Source organism: Abramis brama, assembly GCF_963993115.1.
Source record: "Abramis brama genome assembly, chromosome: 18".
Lineage (NCBI taxonomy): Eukaryota > Metazoa > Chordata > Actinopteri > Cypriniformes > Leuciscidae > Abramis > Abramis brama.
This window is the reverse complement of record NC_139980.1, coordinates 9,831,297-9,852,353: the sequence shown is the minus strand read 5'-3', so window position 1 is coordinate 9,852,353 and position 21,057 is coordinate 9,831,297. Positions and strand designations below refer to the sequence as shown.

The 21,057-nt window shown below is 36.8% G+C and overlaps 1 protein-coding gene across 14 annotated transcripts in view; it reads left to right on the top strand.

Annotated features, from left to right (window-relative positions):
• The window catches only part of palld (palladin, cytoskeletal associated protein), an 88,207-nt gene that overhangs the window by 43,810 nt on the left and 23,340 nt on the right, over positions 1 to 21,057 (top strand). For 6 of the 14 annotated variants that reach the window (XM_084091448.1, XM_084091449.1, XM_084091447.1 and 3 more), the window contains 6 exons: positions 444 to 512; positions 1,596 to 1,737; positions 2,415 to 2,438; positions 3,555 to 3,674; positions 5,281 to 5,662; positions 8,577 to 8,612. In XM_084091448.1, the coding sequence (XP_083947574.1) occupies positions 444 to 512; positions 1,596 to 1,737; positions 2,415 to 2,438; positions 3,555 to 3,674; positions 5,281 to 5,662; positions 8,577 to 8,612 (773 nt within the window). Of the gene's footprint in view, positions 1 to 443; positions 513 to 1,595; positions 1,738 to 2,414; positions 2,439 to 3,554; positions 3,675 to 5,280; positions 5,663 to 8,576; positions 8,613 to 18,062; positions 18,253 to 21,057 lie in introns of those variants that run through there. The other 8 variants (XM_084091450.1, XM_084091446.1, XM_084091451.1 and 5 more) reach the window with 3 other exon arrangements.

Sequence of the window (21,057 nt, the reverse complement as noted above, 5' to 3'; positions counted from 1 at the left end):
GCTGAAACTGTTAAAAAGTGCTGCAAGTTCCATTGTCCCAAAGTCAATGAGCTTTTTGAATGGGTTTTTGGTTAAATGCCTGAAATAAGGTCTGTGGTTAACACAACCTCAAGATGTTTTCACGTTTTTAGTCTACAATAAAAAATGTCAGTTATACCCCCACTCATTCATTTTTCAAAGCTTTTATGTGTCTTGAACAAAATGGTTGCTAACAAGTGAGGTTGTCGGGGACATTAAAAGTCATCACGGCAGATTTGTCAGATTTAGCAAACTTCTATGGAAACTTTCACTGACTGCTATTTACTTCAATGACAGAGAAATGCACATGCTCAAATATGTCTGGAAGACTCATTAGGAATGACAACAGCAGATGGACTTATAAAAAACTCGTACTCTCTGGAAAGATCCATCATAACCACACTTATTGTCTATCTCTCCCTCAGGTCCAGAGTCCAGTTTCCTCACTTTATGCCAGTGATGCTCTTGTCAAAGCGCCCCCTAGCTTCACTAAGGTAATGACATGGCCACACACACACACACCCACCCACACACTCACACACACACACACACACACACACACACACACACACACACACACACACACACACACACACACACACACACACACACACACACACACACACACATTGTGTTTTCATGTTTTATGGGGACTTTCCATAGACACACTTTATATTCTAACTCTACCCCTAACCTCACAGAAAACTTCCTGCATTTGTCAGGGGACATCGTGGGGACATTTAATCCACTGAATGTAGGGTTTACCAGGCGACACACACACACACACACACACACACACACACACACACACACACACACACGTCTCTATCTCTTTGAGAAATGGGTGAATTAATCATGGTATGACCTTTCCCAAATTATTCCAGGCCTCTTCGCTCTCTCTTTCTTCGCGTGTGTGTGTGTGTGACTTTATTTGTGACTCATGTGATTCAGTGCTCTGAGCAGGCCTAGGCAGAGCTTCAGACTTCAATGCCAAATGCTATGTTTTCTCAATGTGCAAAATAATTTTCCACCTCCTTAAAGATAAAAGTTAGTTTTTTTAGACCCCCATCATCCCACTCCATCTTCATTCCGAGAGACTTTAATCTTTCTAATGAGAAGGATGTGCCTTTTTATAATACATAGTTTTGAATCATCATCACAGTCCTAAACAAACAGGCACACAAATGAAATGGCTGCATATATTGACGTACTTCTTGACTTTAAATAAACCTATAACAACGTCAAGCATGCTAAACGCATAACAAAGCATGCTACACACACATACACAAAGCTTCAAAGTGAGTGAACACACAACAGAAAGCAATTCTCACACACGTATAAACAAACTAAACTCCGCCTTTTTACTTATATGGGTTGCTGACAGCTTCTTACCTCTATGTCTGTTATGTATTTAGCCTGAAAGAGTATGTACAGTACATGGGAATGAAAGAGGTGCTGAAGAAAGAGCAGAATTAGTGGATTTACACCTTTTCATCTGTCACTTCAGTTTTTCCATTCATCTGTCTGTCCTCTCTCCCTGTGTTTACCTCTCAGTCTGTGTTTCTCTTGTTCTGTAGATGTTGCAGGACGCGCAGGCATCTGAAGGTCAGGTGGTGGTTCTGGAGTGCCGGGTGAGAGGTAGTCTTCCTCTGCGGGTCCAGTGGTTTCGAGAGGGCCGGGAGATCCAGGACTCCCCTGACTTCCGCATCCTGCAAAAGAGTAAGAGGAACTACTCAGGCAACCATTTAAAGGGACATTCAGTGGTTCTTTGCTATTGTTAGTATCACTATTCTTTTTGTACTCTAAAAACCGATACCACAATGGTGTTAGACGCTGACTGCCATCAATCGACATAGATCAGAATGATCGCCTCTCTTTCTTATGTAAAAAAAATTCAAAAATTTGGTATATTACATAAAACATTGCACATAAAGCACCGTTTCCATCCCATGTGTTCAAGATAAAAAAAAGTGTCACTTCCTGGGAAACTGTGCAAAGTATTAATAATAAAAATGGACGTTTCTGGAAGCAACTGGGGAGGCCACTGTAGCCCCTTTTTCGTACATAATAAATTACTTGTGCCTCAGAGCAAGCAGATGAAGCGCAGTATTTTATGAGTCGTTGGTTCTTAAGAATGCACAGACAATAGTGAGTGATTCAAGCCATGTCTTTATTCCCAATGTTTAAACTTCTGCTATCAGGGAAGCGAAATTCCCCCTTTTGTGTTCCAGGGAAGAAAGCAAGTCATCTGGGTTTTGACACAAAACGAAATTTCTATTCGAGTAACTATTTAAACTATTTTAGGAACTGTGTTTGGTTTATTGATGTACTGATATGTAGTCATTTGTGTTGGTTTTTGTTTTTCTCTCTCAATTCCCATATCCCTCTTTCATCAGAGCCAAGATCTGCAGCAGAACCCGGTGAGTCTTTTATATTTACTCCTGCTTCCACTTTCCCCTCTTTTCACTCCTTCATAAAACACTTTCCTTCAGATACATGTGTACATATGGATTTATCAAGATGATATTTCTCTTAGCCTGTCAGAAAGCTCTATGTTTATGACATGACATCATCGCTATGCATGCAATATGGCCTAAATATGGTGCGAAAATCTCTGAATAACAGAACAAATGAACGGCACGAATGTATATCAGCACCTGGGGTTAAACCTTTAATGAGTCACACTTTCTCTGTACATGAGTATGGCTCACCTTCTTGCTCTAAGAGTATTAACTCTCACCTCTATCTTTGGGTGTGTCTCAATCTGCTCACTAGTTTATTAGGACGTACACAGCCGGGGGTGCGTGGGGGGGGGGAGTCATTAATTCCTAGTAGGCCTGTCTCATTTAAAACGGAATTTCTCAATAGAAATTCCCAGATTGCATAAAAATTTGCAAATATCAGCCACTCACTCCATACACTTATCAGAAATGTCGTCATCAGAAAAGGGAAGTGAGCACATTTCATAATGGTTTTATTCATTTTAACAGCGAAAATGAATATGTATGATAAACAAATGAATGATGTAACCTTAATGATGTTGTGGGTAATTGAGTCATCAGTGTCCCAATGTGTAGGGGTCAAGGCCCTTGCTATTGCCCAAAGTAGTATTCACAATTTACTGAATCACCTCATAAAAAACAAGGAAAAGGAATGAGACACACAGTCTGTGTCTGCGGCAGCAGACTTCTCTCTGCTATTGAATCACCTCTGTAACCATCAATTATCTGTCTAGATTCACCACACCTGTCTATCTAATTGTCTAATACCGGTCTACATCCCTTCCTCATTACAAGCAATATTTATGTGATTCTCGTGTTTCTGGAGATAGCATTGTTTGACTGCAATAGATTGTGTTGTAAAACTGGCCAGTTGCAGTAGCTTGTGCATTGAATTATCGGACTGTTGTTAAATTCATTGTAATAATTTAAGTTTATGTGTGTGTCACAATGTAAATAATTAAATCTATTTCTAATCTGATATTGCTTAGATCTTGATGACTCTGTAATTGATGGCTTCTGTGATTGGTCTTGTAGAGGAAATCTGCACGTTGGTAATTGCAGAGGCGTTCCCTGAAGATGGAGGTTTATTCTGCTGCACTGCAACCAACCAATACGGCTCAGTTAACAGCTCTGCACAACTCACTGTCACACCAGGTGTGTTTACACTGTATTTACAATGACTATATCTGAGATCAAAGTTCATGGCCATGTAAATATTTAAATATTTTAGTGAAACATTGGGGTAAAAGGAGGTTAAAATTTAAAGAAACATGTCCATGTGAAAAGAAAACCAGTGATCAAACAGTCATATATAACAAATTTCCATCTTATATACTGTTAATGTATACACTACCGGTCAAAAGTTTGGGGTCTGTAAGATTTTGTTATTGTTCTCCTTATGTTCACCAAGGCTGCATATATTTAATCAATATAATAATAACAGTAATATTGGTAAATGTTATTGCAATTTTAAAAACTAATAATAATAATAATAATATATTATTGTGATGAATGAACATAATTTTCTGTCTTCGGTGTCTCATGAACATTTAGAAATCATTCTAATATGCTTATTTGGTGCTCAAGAAACATTTCTTATTATTATCAGTGTTAAAAACAGGTGCTGCTTAATATTTTTATAAACCATAATATTTTTTTTTTGGATTCTTTGATGAATATAAAGTTAAAAAGAACAGCATTAATTTAAAAAAGAAATTGTTTGCAACAGTCTAAGTTGCCACTTTTGATCAATTTAATGCATCCTTATATCCTTATATATATATATATATATATATATATATATATATATAGATATAGTTATATTTTTTAAGCATAAATTACAAATTTAAAAACACAATTTAGTGATGTTTACACCATAAGAAAGAGTTTTGCACAAAATGAATGACTCCTGTTTATTCCCTGTGTAAATTATTCCTTTGTTTGAGTGTATTAAATATGACATTGTTTGAAAGGAGGCTAAGGGATAAACCTCTGAAAACAAATACAATTAACCAAAGTAAACAGCCACTTATTAGTTTCAACATTACAGCAACCTCTCATTTTAAGCAGTACATTTAAGTGATGTAACACAGGAGTTGTAATGACATTTACAAAGCAGTAACAAAAAATACCGGCTCCAAAAAGGCATAGCATCTCCATCAGTGATCTTTTGATGACATGTTATGCGGCCCAGTGTGGTACATCTTGAAAACATGTCAATTGCATTAGTTCAACCAGCCACGTCCCGTCTACATCACTCCAAGATCTGAGTGTGGGGTGAGGAGTGAGGATGCAGTATGTGCTGATAGCTGTGTGTGTCACATGGCAAAGGCAGAAGAGGGATGAATGTTTACACTATGTGTACTCATATTTCCAGGAGTCCTCAAGCCTCAAGTTTACTACAGAGCTGTTTAAGTAAACCTGAGACAATCTAAGACAGATTTCATGTCTAATAAAGGATTACATTTTAGCTGTGGATTAACTGTTGATCCCTTATAGGTAGTTATTATAAGGGTTTTTTTTTCTCCCACTGTAGGTGTGTTGGTGTTTTGCAATGAGGATTTAATCATTGTAAAAACTATGGTTCTACAGTGACAAAACCAGGAACTGATTTCCCTGGTTATTCAGACCTTTATTTCCTTCTTTATTCCACTGAAATGGATTGTGATGTGGGCCAACTGGATTTCAACACACTTAATTGGAAAATAAATCTGTTCTCACCCTATAATGAGCTGTATGTTTTGTCATCTTGTATCTCTAGTTGCAGAAGAGTTTCCCAGCAACGGTGTATCTGGGGACGAAAGTGTGTTTGAGGACAACCAATCATTCCCGCCTCCACCTCCTCCACCCACTGAGATTAGTTTGTTGGAAGTCCCACCCAAAACCCCACCGAGTGCTGAGGCCTTCCAGATCAACGAGCTGGACATCTGGCCCAGCATCACTGCATTACCTGTTCAGGTCTCCACAGATAAAGAGCCTCATGAAAGTCTACCCAACAGACCTCTACAAAATGGTCAGACCTTAAACAAGCCACCAGACGAGAATCTACCATCACCTTCAAGTGTGAAGGAAACGACGGCTCCACCTCCATCACCTTCAGCGGTTAAGGCTCCACCTCTCCCCACCAAACCCAAACCTAAACTGTGAGTACTGCAGCTGAATCTTGTGCATCATCACAGAATCTGATTTCACCAAGTACAACATGTTTGTGGATCCACATCTTTGTTGATTTTGGAACAACGTTTCAATCAACCAATCAGATTTGAGGGACAAGTTTACAGTTTATGTCAAGTTGAGGCTTAAAACCAGGGTTAGGTGATTCTACATCAGTGTTATTCACCTATCATTTCCCTCTGATTTTAGGCATAAGTTATGTTAAGTTAGGGATATGTTTAGGATGAAATTTTCAGACAGGAATGTTCCAGGATCAACAAAACATGTTGACCCACGCATCTAACTCTGCAAAATCAGGACGTGCTACATCATCACAGTCCCATTAAGTTATTTGAACTAATTTCTTCTCTTTAACTCCATTGTCTTGACAAGTTTTCTACTTCAACAAGTAAAAAATTCAACTTAATATAATCCAGGGTCTTGACTATTTGTTAGGTGAAACAAAGGTAATTTTTAAGTTGAGTTTACTCATCTTCAGTTGAGTTTACTCATGTTTTAAGGCAGCAGGTGAACATTCGTTTCTAAGTTTAACCTTAAAAAGTTTACCAAAATTTACCAAAATTCTGACTGATTTTCGTCTTATTAAATGCACCCTAAAATGAAAATGTCCCTCCCACTAATACCACCTGCTCCTGCCTAATGAGGAAAAATAAAGTAGTAGTACACTACTGTTCAAAAGTTTAGGGTCAGCGATTTTTCTTTTTTCTTTTTCAAATAAAAAAGATATTTTAAATGGCAATATTATGTTACAATATTACTGTTTTACTGCATTTTTGATCAAATAAGCAGTATAGCATTGTTATATGACCATATGATTTTAGCTGTGTTGCCGTTCCATTTACAAATTGACTCCTGTAGAGTGTTTATCAGATGCACAATGAGTCATCCAGATATTTTGTCATGAATACTGCAAATTTGGGTTCATTTGACGTGTTACCATTTATTTGACATGCAGCTTTTGGCATATTTTATAATATTTCTTATAAATCCTACCAACATCAAACCTTAAAACATTAGACTTTTAAGTAAAATAAACAGATTCTGATTCTGATCAAAAGTGTTAACATTTACCAATGTTTCTGTGGTGATACACTACCCCAGCTGCCTACGTACTGTATGTCAGTAGGTGGTTTAATGGGAAAGCCCCACTTAGAGAACAAATGCATTCCGTCCCTTTATCACCATGTCAGAGGCCGGGCATTGCTGCGTGCCATAAATCACTGGGAGATGTGTGCGGTATGTGTTTGCATATGTGTTAGCAGTTGTGCTATGACTCCAGACAGATTTCAGAAGGATCTTTTGTATTAGATGTATCTCATACTGCACTCTCTTTTTATCATTTATCATGGGTTATAGTGAGCACTGATCTGACAGTGGATTTTGGTGTAATGTTCAATGCCTCAAGATAGTTGGCTGTAGATTACTCAGTAGGTGCAATTTGATTCTCACTAGCGCTGTTCCAGTTTTTAAAGACAACATCCCTAAATTTAGGGTCAAGATAAGGTTAAGTGCACTGCCCAAGGGCACAACATTAACATGCAGGGCAAGCCAGTACTTACATGCCTGAAAATATTCCCAGTGACCTTCCAAGTTATACCGGTCCTAACTTATGTGCTATGTAGAGATCCTAAACCTGTGACTAAAACCAAAAATGCAGAAAATAAACATTTGTGACAATCTTATTATTTACAATCTAGTTACAGCGTCCTGTGTCCTGAACACAGCAGTGAACACAACACGAGCCTTGATGTCCAATTCCCGAACAGATGACTCAAAATAGATTCTTTTTAATGAATCAGTCTAAAAGATTCTGGAAATAGCCTTGAACTCATGCACACAGAGTGCGTTTATGCTGGGCTGCTTTTCCATTGTTTTTCTTTGTAAACATGTGCCAGATGTGTTTCACCATTGCACTGGTGTTCTTTGCAGCCTCTGAATGAAGACATTCAGTTTTTCATTCCCTATCAAGCTTTTAAACGCTAAAACCCGTTCTGAATCACCCAGTCAGTGAATCATTCAGAGCTGCTGTTTACTACCTCACTGAATCACAAGTCTTTTTTCCCCTTTTTTTGTTATACGAAACGAACCTGGAGCAGTTAATGTGATGTACTTCAGAACCGTGGACTTGTTTATATGACAAATGTAATAAAGATAAATATTCACATGACAGAGATAATATATTCTAAAACTACATATTTGACAAAAACATCATTGTTTAACATAGTGAGATCCAGTTGTAATGATGTAAACTGTGAAGTGGATGACATGTTGCGAACATAAGCAACATAACATTTACCATATTATTTAAAAGTTTTATTTCACAGCAAAGTAAAAGAGCATTGGTAAATGAGTTTTTATTCTGGCAGTGATCAAAGGATGACATAAACGTGAACTGCAGCAACATAAAAGCAAAAGTGTCTCAGAGGGAGGGACTCTTTGTTGATTCTAGGCAGAGTCAGTCTTATATATAAATGTAGTTCAGCTCTGTAATCTTGTCTGGATTGTGTGTGGCACTGAAATATATTTGTGTGTGTGAATGTGACTTTAGGCTCTTGTGGTCATACCTTTACACAGGACTACTTATTTGTTTGAAAAGACTTTAAGGGCTGTTTGTCTCTGTGGCTATTAGCTGATTTCCGTTTAATTTCGATGCCTTTTCTTCTTTACAACCATGTGTGTGTTTAGTGGGTGGATGTTGGGAAGAAAGAGAAAAAAAGTCAATTCTATGTGTGCATTCTTGTTAGTGTATACACAATAAAGCATGTAAATGGCAAGCTTTGCATTGTGTACATGCTGTACTGGGAATACAGGGCAACATTTAGTCCTTGTGGTTTTATTCGTGACTTTTCTCCATACATCTCCCCATCCGTTCTGTGATTCCAGATCAAATGAGCAAGCAGACGACCTCTCAAATGAAAGGTAAAACAAAGAATAGGTTGATGCAACCTGAGTGTGAATAACGCTTATGTGCGTGGGTTTGACAGGCATGTGTTAGCTATGAAAGGAAAATTGTTTCTAGTTGTGGACGAGGTCCAAGCTGAGGTTTAAATGGCATGCCGTTTGGCAAAACCCTGTCTTTGCTTGAGCTTCTGCAAATTGTTGCCTTAAAAAGCTGCTTCCCCAAAAGATTTTCCACTGTAACGTCACAAATCAACCGCTAGAAACGACGCAACAGGGGAGCAGATAATGAGAACCTCCACCCCATCAAAAAAACACACACCATCCAACTGCTCTCTACCCAGCACTAGTCACTTCACCATGTCATTTGGTTGTAAAAACAGGAATTTTATAATTGTATAATTACCCTGAGGTCATTTCTACATGCTGTGTGGCATGTTATCGTCTCTTAGCATCCTCCGGGTACAAACAGACCTGAACCTTGCCTTGTGACCCTCCAAACACGTTTACACATTCCAGCTGATTTCCTGTGGATATTCCCATACTTGCTGTTCACATTAGTGCTTTGAATAGGATGATGAAGTGGGGATTTAAGACCACATTGTAGCTGCAGACATTTATCTTTTACAGGTCCCCTGTGATTTGAGTTCTCCTTTAGTTCAACTTTATTTCAGCGTTACTGTGATTTATCAATTACATCTGTGATTATGTTATTTGCAGAATTGCCGTAAAGCAATTAGAGGACAAGTGGAAAGTATGAGTTTGCAGCTCTGGTCATGTTCTTTGGGTAAACTAGTAAAAGGGTGATAAACTTCACCCGGTCTCATGTTTCATGTTTCAGCGATGGGACTTGGACATTTGCTGGCACAACAGCATTGCTTTAATATGAGGCATGTTATTTAAAATGAAATCTAAAATCAATATGATGCTGCCTACTAAAAAGCTTTGTTTTGAAGCAGTTGTTTGTTTGCTTGCAAATATGTTGTTCTTTTCTCAAAATTTTCCCCCTTCATATATCTAGTCCATCTTGAACGGTTTACCCAAAACCACTACATTTTTTAAACATATTCCAGCTACTTTTTTACATATCATGAAATGAATGAGGACTGGGGCTGTCAAGCTACAAAATTCTAAAAGTTAATCATAAAAGTGGTCTAGAAGATGACTCATGGACTATATTACGAGTCTTCATGGACTATATTCGAGTTATTCACTGAAAGTTATGAGCAATGTAAAAAAACCGATAACATCTAAATTTTTCAATTAGTCTGACGTATTATTTCTCATTGAGCCAATGTTAACAGACTATTGCAACAAGAATTTCACTTGGGCCAATTGAAAAATTTAGATGTTATCTGTCACTTGAAATTTTTGATTTGGGAGGGTTAGAAATTTTTTACAGTGAGAGAAGTAACTATGTTTGATTTATTGAACAAATCATTCTTTTGAGTCAGATTCTTTTTAAATGAATCAGTTGATTCAGTTCACAAAACTTTTAATGATTCTTTTACAAATCAGACCAATACAGTTGAGTTCAGCTCAATGATTAAAGAAAATCAGTGAATAATGACTTACATTTCAGTCTGTTATTATTGTATGACTTTAAAAGCACACAAACCACTTTTATGATTTTTATGGTGCTTCTGCAACATTTCTGAAGTGTAAATGTCCCAGGCCACATTCATTGCAAATGCATGGAAATAAATGATTTTGTGTTACACGGAAGAAATAAAGTCATGCAGTTGTGAGTAGTATATGATGACACAAGTTTCATTTTTGTGTGAACTATCCTTTTATTTTTTTTGATAATATCTCTTACAATTTTTTTTAACTTTCACCCAAATGTAAGAGTTTTAAGACATTCAGTGCTAAATTAAATAAAAGACTCACATAGAGACACTGACTCAGCTGATAATTATACAAATTATTTAAACATATTTATGTGGGTGGGGCATTACATGTGCTTCTTCATTGTTTCTAACAAGTGTTGAGTGAACATCCTTTAACGTTTAACACCTTTGCACTATGCACTTTGATTAACATGTTCAAATCTCCCTTTATCGCTCTCCCTGCCACTGACGCTACACCCTGCAGGGATACACGCCATACAGGAAACCACACAGTGTGTTTTGGCAGACTTTGATGATATAGACAGGGCCCAATGTCCTTCAGCACAGGAAGGGACCCAAAAAGAGGAAGGTGTGAACGAACAGGGTGTTTGGTGGGTGTTCACCTGCAGCTGACCAAGAGGAAAGGCTTTGTGGGTCCGTTTTGAGGCGAATATGGCATATAAAATTAATCTTATAATGAAGGCATATTACTCAAATTGTTACATTTATCTGAGCAACTAAATCCCTGTTACAGCCAAAGTTTTATTTTCAGAGGAGTGTAAGAAAAAATGATGTGGACGATCTCAAAAATGAAGTTTATTACAGCATAGCAGTGGCAAGGTACACAAAGCACCTTGGGTTCACCGGCGTCAGAATGAACCCAGAACATCCAAATCTTAAACCTTTTATCCTGTTCTTAATGTTTAGTTGATCTTGTTGCAACAGTTAATGCATGTTAATGAAGTTGTGACATCCCATTGTCTGAGAAAGTTCTCTGTGTCCCTCACCCAGTCCCATTCTACAATTGACTACCATTTGTTCAGGATGTGATCAACCCAAATGGTGAAGAAACAATATAACTTGACTTTCTTTCATCTCTATGATAATTAAGCCATTTTGGGGATGAGCTCATTCTAAAATATATTTTGGAGTGGAATCTGGGTCGAGGCAGACTACAATTTCTTACAGGAGCATCTGTGTAAGAAGAGAGATGGTTGTGTGCACCTCTGATTTACGATCTTGTTGGGCTGAAATCACAGGGGTTTATGGGAACTTGCTTCACAGTGTGTAAAGTCCATACCACACTGAAATGATAACACCTGGAGCTTGTAAAGAAACACAGAGACAGAAAGTGAGAAGACTGCTTGCATTATGCTCTAGGGTATACTTGCTGTCGCATATGTCCATTTTCTTGTGTATTTGTGTGCGTATGATGAATTCAAGATACGCAGCAGGTGGTATCTGATATCAACTGTACAGGTTGATGAATGTGTGCTAAGATAGTGAGACATTTCACAAAAGCCCCTTTGAATTAAAGCTAGATTATACTAGATCTGTGCTGTAGGTTTGTGTGAGAGCCTTCTGAAAACCTTGTGTTTGAAGCATCTTTTTTCACTGGATCAAATTTACTTTAATTCTTCATGAGAACACGGGGTGCGTTTTCGTAAATGTACTGTCTGTTTGGCTTTGGATCTTTTCCTGGCATCAGCATAGTAGTGGTTATGTGATACCACCACTCCACCAATATCTGAAGATTTTTGAGAAGTAAGCGAGCACTGAAAGTGTTCTGATACCAGTTGGTGAAGACTGTATACCACTAGGCGAGATGAGACATGACTGAAGAAAAAAAAGTTGATTGGTGTTGAAAGGAGACTCTGGTTTAAATCCATTACCGTTAAAAGGTTTGGGGTCAGTCAGAATTTTTTTTTTTAGTATTATTTTTCATTTTTGACACATTCAATTGATCAAAAGGTAAACTAAAAACTTTTACATATTCAATTTCAAATAAATGCTGTTCTTTTGAACTTTCTATTTATTAAAGAGTCCTGACTTTTTTTTTTGTCACAGTTTCCACAAAACTATTAAGCAGCACAAATTTCTCATCATTGATAATAATAGGAAATGTTTCTTGAGGACCAAATTAGCATATTAGGATGATTTCTGAAGGATCATGTGACACTGAAGACTGGAGTAATGATGCTGAATTTAAAGTTGCATTTAAAGGGACTATGTGTAGCTTTTTAGGTATTTTATTATCTAAAATCAAAATTTTTATTAATAAATATGCCCTCAATGATGTACAAATACCTATGCCAATGATCAAACTTATCCTCGTAAACGAAGAATTTATTATCTTTATATGCATGGGACGGGTAGGTCCACGGAGGCTTCCATGTAGTTCTGCCATCTTGAAAAACTATAATAGCAGTAAGGGACAAAAAGTACTAGGCCAACGCGTTTCCACAACGCGTTTTTGTTCAGAGCCAGCGTCACGTGACTGAAGCCAGCAGAAGCGGAGGAGCAGAGCAGAGAGAGGCGCTTGTCACTGCCGCGGCAAGTTTAAAAGGCTGCACTGTACGGTTATTTATACACCGTTCATTCATACATATGCTGAGTCACAGGATGTCCTCATCGTCGAAAAAGTCCAAAATAGACCGTAAAAGGAAACGTGTCGGGATAGCTAATGCAGGAGAAAGCTTTCAAAAGAGACGCTGAAGTTGCCTGCTTTCTTCTCGACAGGTAAGTCAATGTTACGGTCTTAATTACAAGCTTTTTTTTCATTGCTTGGTTGTGTACTTTATTATATAGACAGTAGAACATTTATAGTTCAAAGTTAAACAGGCTCTTTGATGAATAGCAGCTATTGAGTAAAGTAACGTTAGAGAAGGCTCTGATGATGATGATATCTAATGCACGTACTTCAAAAAATATAACGAGTAAAGAAGGCATTATTACTACTAATTACCATAGTTAATGTTTTTCACAGTCAGTAATTCATACTGTAACATTCTTTTTTTCGTTGTTTCAAGTTTCAGTTTGTTTTAAATAACAAACCTGTTCACCCGAAGAAAAACTCGAAGTGCTATTATAAGACATCCTGTCATAGCTTTTTGGTACATAACGGCTACCATAGATGCAACGCGCATTTGAAAAAGTGAGGCGCTGGAGAGCATTGTTCGTTTGAATGCAAAATACAATTTCACCACTAGATGAGAGAAATTCCTACACACAGTCCCTTTAAAATTCATAAAAGGGGAAATCAGGATGATGCTTTTGTTCTACGCAATTACTGTAAATAACTCCTTTGCACCAATTATTGATACCCTGCTGTCAGAACGTTTTCAAGATATTATTCTTTTGTCATATTACTCTCATGAGATTTAGTATCAAACATCTGTGACAGTTAATCCGTACTTGTCTGTATCAGTCTTTTAGTGACGTATGACGGGTGTGTGTACAGAGGTGAAGGGTACAGCAGATCCTTTTACATTTTTCCATGAAGTAAAAGGTGTTGTATCCTGTCAGAGCCACACCAGTGACAGAAAGTCAGACTATAATCCTTCACTTCCTGAGCCAAAAGGACCAGAGTGATGTATAAATGCACCATTGGCTCAGGGGTGAGGGTTGGATCATGACCTGAGGAGCCAGGAATCCTCACCGTTTCATCACGTGTCGCTGAGACAGACAGACACAGAATGTCTCCTGCAAAGTCTCTTTGAAGTAAATGATGCAATAATTTACCTCCTTACTCATTATGTGTTTATATTTAAACGATTACTCAACGTAACATTCAGGATTTTTGTTTATTTTGGATTAGTGGATCGCCATGGTGGCAAAGTAAATGAGAAAAAGAGAGACAGAGATAAAGAGCGAGACAGAAAGGATAACAGATGAGAAAGGAAGTCTTTAATCCTTGCTGAAGTGCTGTGTATTGCTATCTTCGTGCCGACTGCATTGCTGCCATACCGCACCGGCTGCCACAAACCGCCATGAGCCACTGTGGGGTTGTTGTCATGGACACTCGAGACAACTGCAGCAAACTGAGGGTCGGTCTCAAACAATCTGGTCACATTTCATTGAGCTCTCTTATTCTTGACCACAACCACACTAGCTTTCTCTCAAACTCATGGGGTTTTTAGTTTCAGATGTTTTGCTTGAGTTTACAGTGCTGATGTGGTTATTGTGGTAGTTATATTCTGACCAATTTAGTTCCAATGAAGGAGGTTTTAATATTCATATCCCATATCTGTATTTCTTCTCCCCATTCCAGTCAGGTTCTCTGGGCTGCGTTTCTCAAAACTATTGTGAGCTAAGTTGTTCGTAACTGTTGGTGCCAATGGTTCTACGATCTAGCTTACGATGCTTTTGAGAAACGAAGCCCGGGTCAGTTTTTTGTTAGTTCAAAGTGAAGACAGATAAAGCTTTAGCACTGAGGTCACGGTGTACGGGTGCAGTGTTTAAACCATGCCGTTATGCCCAGCATTATGGTTAAATCCGTGGAGCGCTGGTCAGCCAGTTGCATTTCTGGCGTCTGACTCAGCGCTGTTTCTCAAAGCTGGTTTGTTTATGAGGTGTTGCTCGTAAAGACCCAAATGGTGTATTAACAATCATTTTCTTGCACAGGCGTTGCGTGTGGTTTAGAAGCACATCCAAAAGAAAACAAGCATATAGAGACGCTTTCTACAAGAGCATTCAGTTTAATGGTTTATTGCGTACAGTTTTGTTGAGTGACACAGCTCACCAAACATTTTCCTATCATTCTTGCACCTCTGCTGATAAATAGCGCAAATAGGTTTTTCTTGGACTTGCGAGCCTCATTTTTAGAAATTAACCCAGAGTTTCCACTGTGGACTGTGACTTTTTATTTTGTGTTTATTTATATACAATACAACTGCGGCTCATAAAAATACTGTAGACAATTGCTAATTGGCAAGGTAGCTAATTAGTAAGTAGCCTGAAAGTACTCTTCTGTTCAAGCGTTTGGGGTCGGTAAGATTGTTTTTGAAAAAAGTGATGATTACCAAGGCTGCATTTACTGAATCAAAAATACTGTAAAAATAGTACCTATTTTAGGATTCTTTGATGAATAGAAAATTAAAATGTCTTTACTGTCACTTTTGATCAATTTAATGCATCCTTGCTGAAATGGCCTGAAAGTAATATTGCTGATGCTTAAATGCGGTTATGATACATTTTAATAACCACAGCATGACAAAAAGAGACTTATCACAGATCAAAAACATTAGCTTTGCTTTTGACAAATTCCGCCAGTTTACTTTAGAATGATTAAGCAGCACAGTGTGGCCAAGAAGGCCAGAGGGAAGGCGAACACTGTTGACTGTGCAGTCCTTATAAGGAGATGAGGGGGATGTGGGATTGGCTGAGGGGTTCAGAGACTCAGCACTGCATTGGCTAACGGTGTTAAAGTGACCCACTGGGAATAGAGCAGCTTTCCAAATATGGAAGAGAGAGTCCAGAGCAGGCCATCTCAATAAAAAAAAAAAAAAATGTGTTACTGGATGACTGCGGAAAGACACAAAAGTGCTTTAGAAGATAAACTAGTTGAAGTCATTTAGAAGTGTAATGTTTACATTTATAGACAAAAATATCTAATTCTTAGATGAATAGTTTGATATAAAACTACATTTTTAAAGGGATAGTTTAAATCTGTACTCACCCTCATGACATTCAAAAATTGAATGACTTACTTTCTTCTACAGAACACAAAAGAAAAAAAAATCGGAAACATTTTGAAAAAATGTGTCTGTTTTTGTCCATACAATGTAAGTCAATGGGGTCCAAAACCACATTAGACCCTAATGACTTTAAGTGTATAGATAGTAATATCTTCTTTTGTGTTTTTTAGATAAACTATCCCTTGAATGTGTGTGTGAGAGTGGTTAACTAGTGTGTTGACAAGATGGAAAGTTAGAACCTTAACTGATGGCCTGTTGAAGAGCTTAAAAGTATTTGTCTACAGAGATGTTTGGCATATGAGACATATAATAGTGAGTGTTCCTCTCTCACAAACACTATCTATGACACATTCTCACAGTCTCAAGCATTCTGGGAATTGCATTGTTTGCAAATGGGGTTACTTAGGATTATTTTGGGCAGCTTGAAAGTTATGAGAGTGAGAAATTTTTCGTTTTTGAGTAAACTATCCCTTAAAGAATTTTAATACTTTTGGGTAAATCTGTTCTTCTGTATTTATGTAATTGTGTACATTCATCAGTGCGTCATAAAATGTGTCAGTTCCGAATATATATATATATTACGGTTTTAGTGTAAAAAGACGGATATACATGATTATAAAAAAATAGCTTAATGGCTATTGTAGTGATTGACACCAGCAGATATCTACTAGCTCTTTACTGGATGTTATGAGTCACTCCTGAGGATTAGCATGAGAGTTGAAGGGGCGACTCATCTGCGCCCCTGACACAAGCACACAAGTGAGCCAAGAGAGGGACATAGAATAATACAGAGCACTTCTGAAAATAGACATTACACACCCTCATATAAATGATAACGGCACCCATACTCCCATTAGTCTAAAATAAGTCACAATGCATTCAAACACACACTCAAATAACACGGCAGAACAAAATTGTCAAGAACAGAAAGTGAATTGGGGGATAAAGAGGCTGGAAAATGTGCCAGAACACTTTATCTACTGCAGATGTAGAAATGATCCAAGAATCAAGTAATCTCTCTACACATCGCAAGATATACAGATTTATCTGAGTAAACAACTGCAGATTAAAACAATTTCTTGAAATTCAAACAAAGAGACTGACTGATGGAAAAAAATAAGCCTTGCACATAATCAAAGATACCCCCCCCCCCCTTTTTTTTTTTTTTAATTATAAGGTTTAGACTGTTTTTTTTTTTTTTTTTTATATATTTTTTTTTTGTCTGCTCATTGAGTGCGTGTTCAGTTTACATGGTTTAGAGGATGTTTTTAAAACAAACTCATATCATTTCCAAGAGCGAGATGTTATCTGAGTTGAAGGTTTAAACAGTGGAGGAGTAACACAAAGCAAGCGCATGTATTAGGAGTGATGTAAGTGGCTTAAATTTCTCTTTGGATGTTTTATATGAAACATTCTGGATTTATTTTATTATAATCTTCTACATTGTGACAAAGAATAGTTTCTGGTTAGTTTTTTAGGGTTGGTTTTCTAAATAGATTAGAAATGAGCTTTAATACATGACCACCCCCTCCTGAAGTGACAGTAGAAGTTTTTGTAAAAATATAAATATTTATAAAAAATATTTACAGGACGTAAAACAACTTTTAAGTGAAAAAATTATGTCTTGTCTAGTTTATGATTTGATTTGCAGTCTTGTTATTGAATGTTAAATGACAGAAAAGCACATAACATCCATAATCTGAACATTCTCAAAGTTTTGTAAAGTAATTTTTACATTTGTTTCCAATTTTATTCGTTTTATTTTCCATAATATTTACCACATTTTTTGACTAGCGTGTCTCATTAAATATTGAAATGATTGTGGTGATCAAAGATGGTAAAATAATTATTTTTCAGCAAAACAATCATCACACCACAGCTTACTTTTTACGTATAAGTTGTAGATGTTTAAAAAAACGTATAAAAAAAAGTACATCAAACTTAAAAACAAGTGTTATAACACTCCTTTTTCATTTACCTGAGCTGTCAAATGTTAAAGAAATGTTAAACATGCCCTAGCTTAAATAATAAATTATATATATATATATATATATATATAAATATGAATTAACCTACGGTATTATATTTAAATAAAGTTGAGCATCGGGACTTTTATTGTGGAAGTTAAGTTGCAGGACTTTTCTTATGTCAGACAAGCACAGACTGCAGTTAGTGAGTCAGAGCAGAGCACGAGAGGCAGACGACGCGTCACTCAGCGCGTGTCTGCGCGTCTTAATATAAAGACAAGAGCAGCTGACTGAGAGCCGCAGTCCTCATACACACTCACACACACACACACCTGTAAGGAATTACCTACATGCAACGGGAATAACTTTACCCAGGTGAAAAAACAAGGTACAAACTATTTCTTTTTTCTTTTGAGTAACTTGCATGGATGAATGAGGCATTTTAAAACCAACTTATTTCTGTCCATTGATATGTGAGAGAACCTGTTGATATGTAACAATTTAACACTTTATGTTTACTTAGGAGTTTTTGTTTTTTGTTGCTTTTTTGACATTTGTTTTTATTTTGTAATTTAGTTTTTTTTATATATATAGGATTTTTGTATTTTTTGTTTAACATGCAACATATTTCCATTGGAAAAAGACGGGGATGATTCAATGCTCACAACTACAGATAAGAATAAACAGAGAACACATTTAATCCACTGATGTGATGTGGATACATGTGAGGATTAAAAAGTAGATGAGAGTGAAGTGGGATACTTGAAGACAAAAGGACGAATTAGAGCTCCAGAAAAGAATAGAATAAATTAAAAGAGGTACAGAAAACAATTCAGAAATTTTCTGCTCAGTAAAAATAATGTTAGTCACTAGTTTTGCACAGGGCTTTGGCAAGAAAGTAGTTTATTCAAACTCAAAACCTCCAGAATATCTGGAAAAGATGTTATGTTGGTGGCTTTGACTTTTTCACTTGTGTTCCAAGTTTGAACAGTTGAATGTTTAGCACTTTAATGTGTGTATGGGTTGGCACTTCGCTCATGGCAGCAGTATTGGAGCAGTGGTTTGCTTGGTGGAGTCTTGGTTCATAAAGGCCATTGTACTAACCGTTTTATTGCCAGCAGAGAATAGTTTGGACTCCAATTTCTCTTTGTCGCTGAGTTTGCCTTGTTTAGGGTTTATTTCTCTTCTGCTCATACCCCTCCCGTGTCTCTCTCTCGCTCTCTCTCTCTCTCACTTACTTTCCCTTACCCTGCTGGTAATCCCATTTGATGGTGATGGGTGATGTCTTTTCAGCCAATCTGGAGAGGAATGTCTTCAGCTCACATTCCTACAATCCAGGCATATACCCACTTTGTAAGAAAGAGAGAGAGAGAGTGAGCGAGAGAGAGAGGGATGCAATGAGACATTCTATGTGAAAAGAAAACAGTCTGGTTCTGTTTTATGTGCTGTGCATGCAATTAGAGGCAAACAGATGGGGGAGGGGTCTGAGAGAGAGATGGTGAAAGCAAACGGGAATAATGGACTGTCCAGGTCAAGACTTTTTGACTATAGATCAATAGAGTGGAAGAGAACGAAACAACAGTGAATGGGTCTGAAAATGAAGTGCTTTAACTTTTCCTGCAACTGCTGTGACCCAAAGGTTGCATTCATGCTTTTCAAACTCCAGTAGTCCTTCATTTGGCTAAATGGCAAAAAAACTAAACTAAACAGGAATTTCTGCCACTCCAAGACTGTTTCAGGATGCACAATATTTTGCTTCCGTTTTTATTATTGGTAAAGGTTTTTCTTTCTTTCTTTCTTTCTTTCTTTCTTTCTTTCTTTCTTTCTTTCTTTCTTTCTTTCTTTCTTTCTTTCTTTCTTTCTTTCTTTCTTTTTATATATATATATATATATATATATATATATATATATATATATATATATATATATATATGTATATATGTATATATATATGTGTATGTATGTGTGTGTATATATATATATGTATATGTATATGTATGTGTGTGTATATATGTATATATATATATGTATATGTATATGTGTATATATATATATATGTATATGTATATGTGTCTGTGTGTATGTATATGCATACATTTAACTGCTGTTCAAAAGTTTAGGGTTAGTACATGAGCATTGTGTTGCATCAACAGCAAAGAGAAGAACCCATTATAATCACTGACACCATCGACACTGGATACAGTATACAGATACCCGTACAGTTTCTGACATACTTAACGCACTTGAATCTGCTGACAACATGAAATATGGAAGATTTAAGATTGTTCACTTTGATGCGTCCTGTTTAAACAGTTCGTTTGTGACTGTACCTACAGACCTCAGAAAGATATTGCAAACACTAATTAACATTATAAGTGAACCTCAAGGGATATAAAAAAAATACATGAAAAAAAGTCACAACCCCTATTTAAAGAAATACATTAACCTGATCAATAGTGACAGTAAAGACATTTTTATAATGTTACAAAATAATTCTTTTATTCTTTCTATTCATCAAAGAATCCTGGAAAAAGATGTATCATGGTTTTCACAAAAACAGTAATCACAACTGTTTTAAACATTGATAATAAGAAATGTTTCTTGAGCAGCAAATCAGCATATTATAATGATTTCTGAAGGATCATGTGACAGGAATGATGCTGAAAACTCGGCTTTGCCATCACAGGAATAAATTACACTTTAAATTATTTAAAAATAGACAGGTTATTTTAAATTATAATAATATTTGACAGTACTGTTTTACTGTATTTTTGTATCTTTGAACGGTTGTGTATTTTACCTTGCTGTCATCTTACACTCTCTTAAAGTTAATCTTGAAAGATACAATAATTTATAGTACTGTTAAAAAGTAATCTTTGTTGTGATGCCTAAATTTCCTTTTAGCATTTTAAATTTCTTCTTTTAGTCGTTAAATTAGTAACCTTGCAAACCCTGCCAAATCCAGAGATTATTTCTTCTTTGTTTTCGGGGAGACTACAAAAAAACAAAACCTGATTGCATAAAGTCAGCCAATCAGATTAGAGCTTGCCAGTTTGAAAGTGCTTTCCAGATTTGTACTTCCCAGGTCAACGAATAGACCATAGGTGGACAGAACGGATGGAGAGCAGACAGACCAAAGGAGAGAGAGAAAGTCTGAGACTTAGAGAATGCAAGATGGTGAAATTAGAGAAAA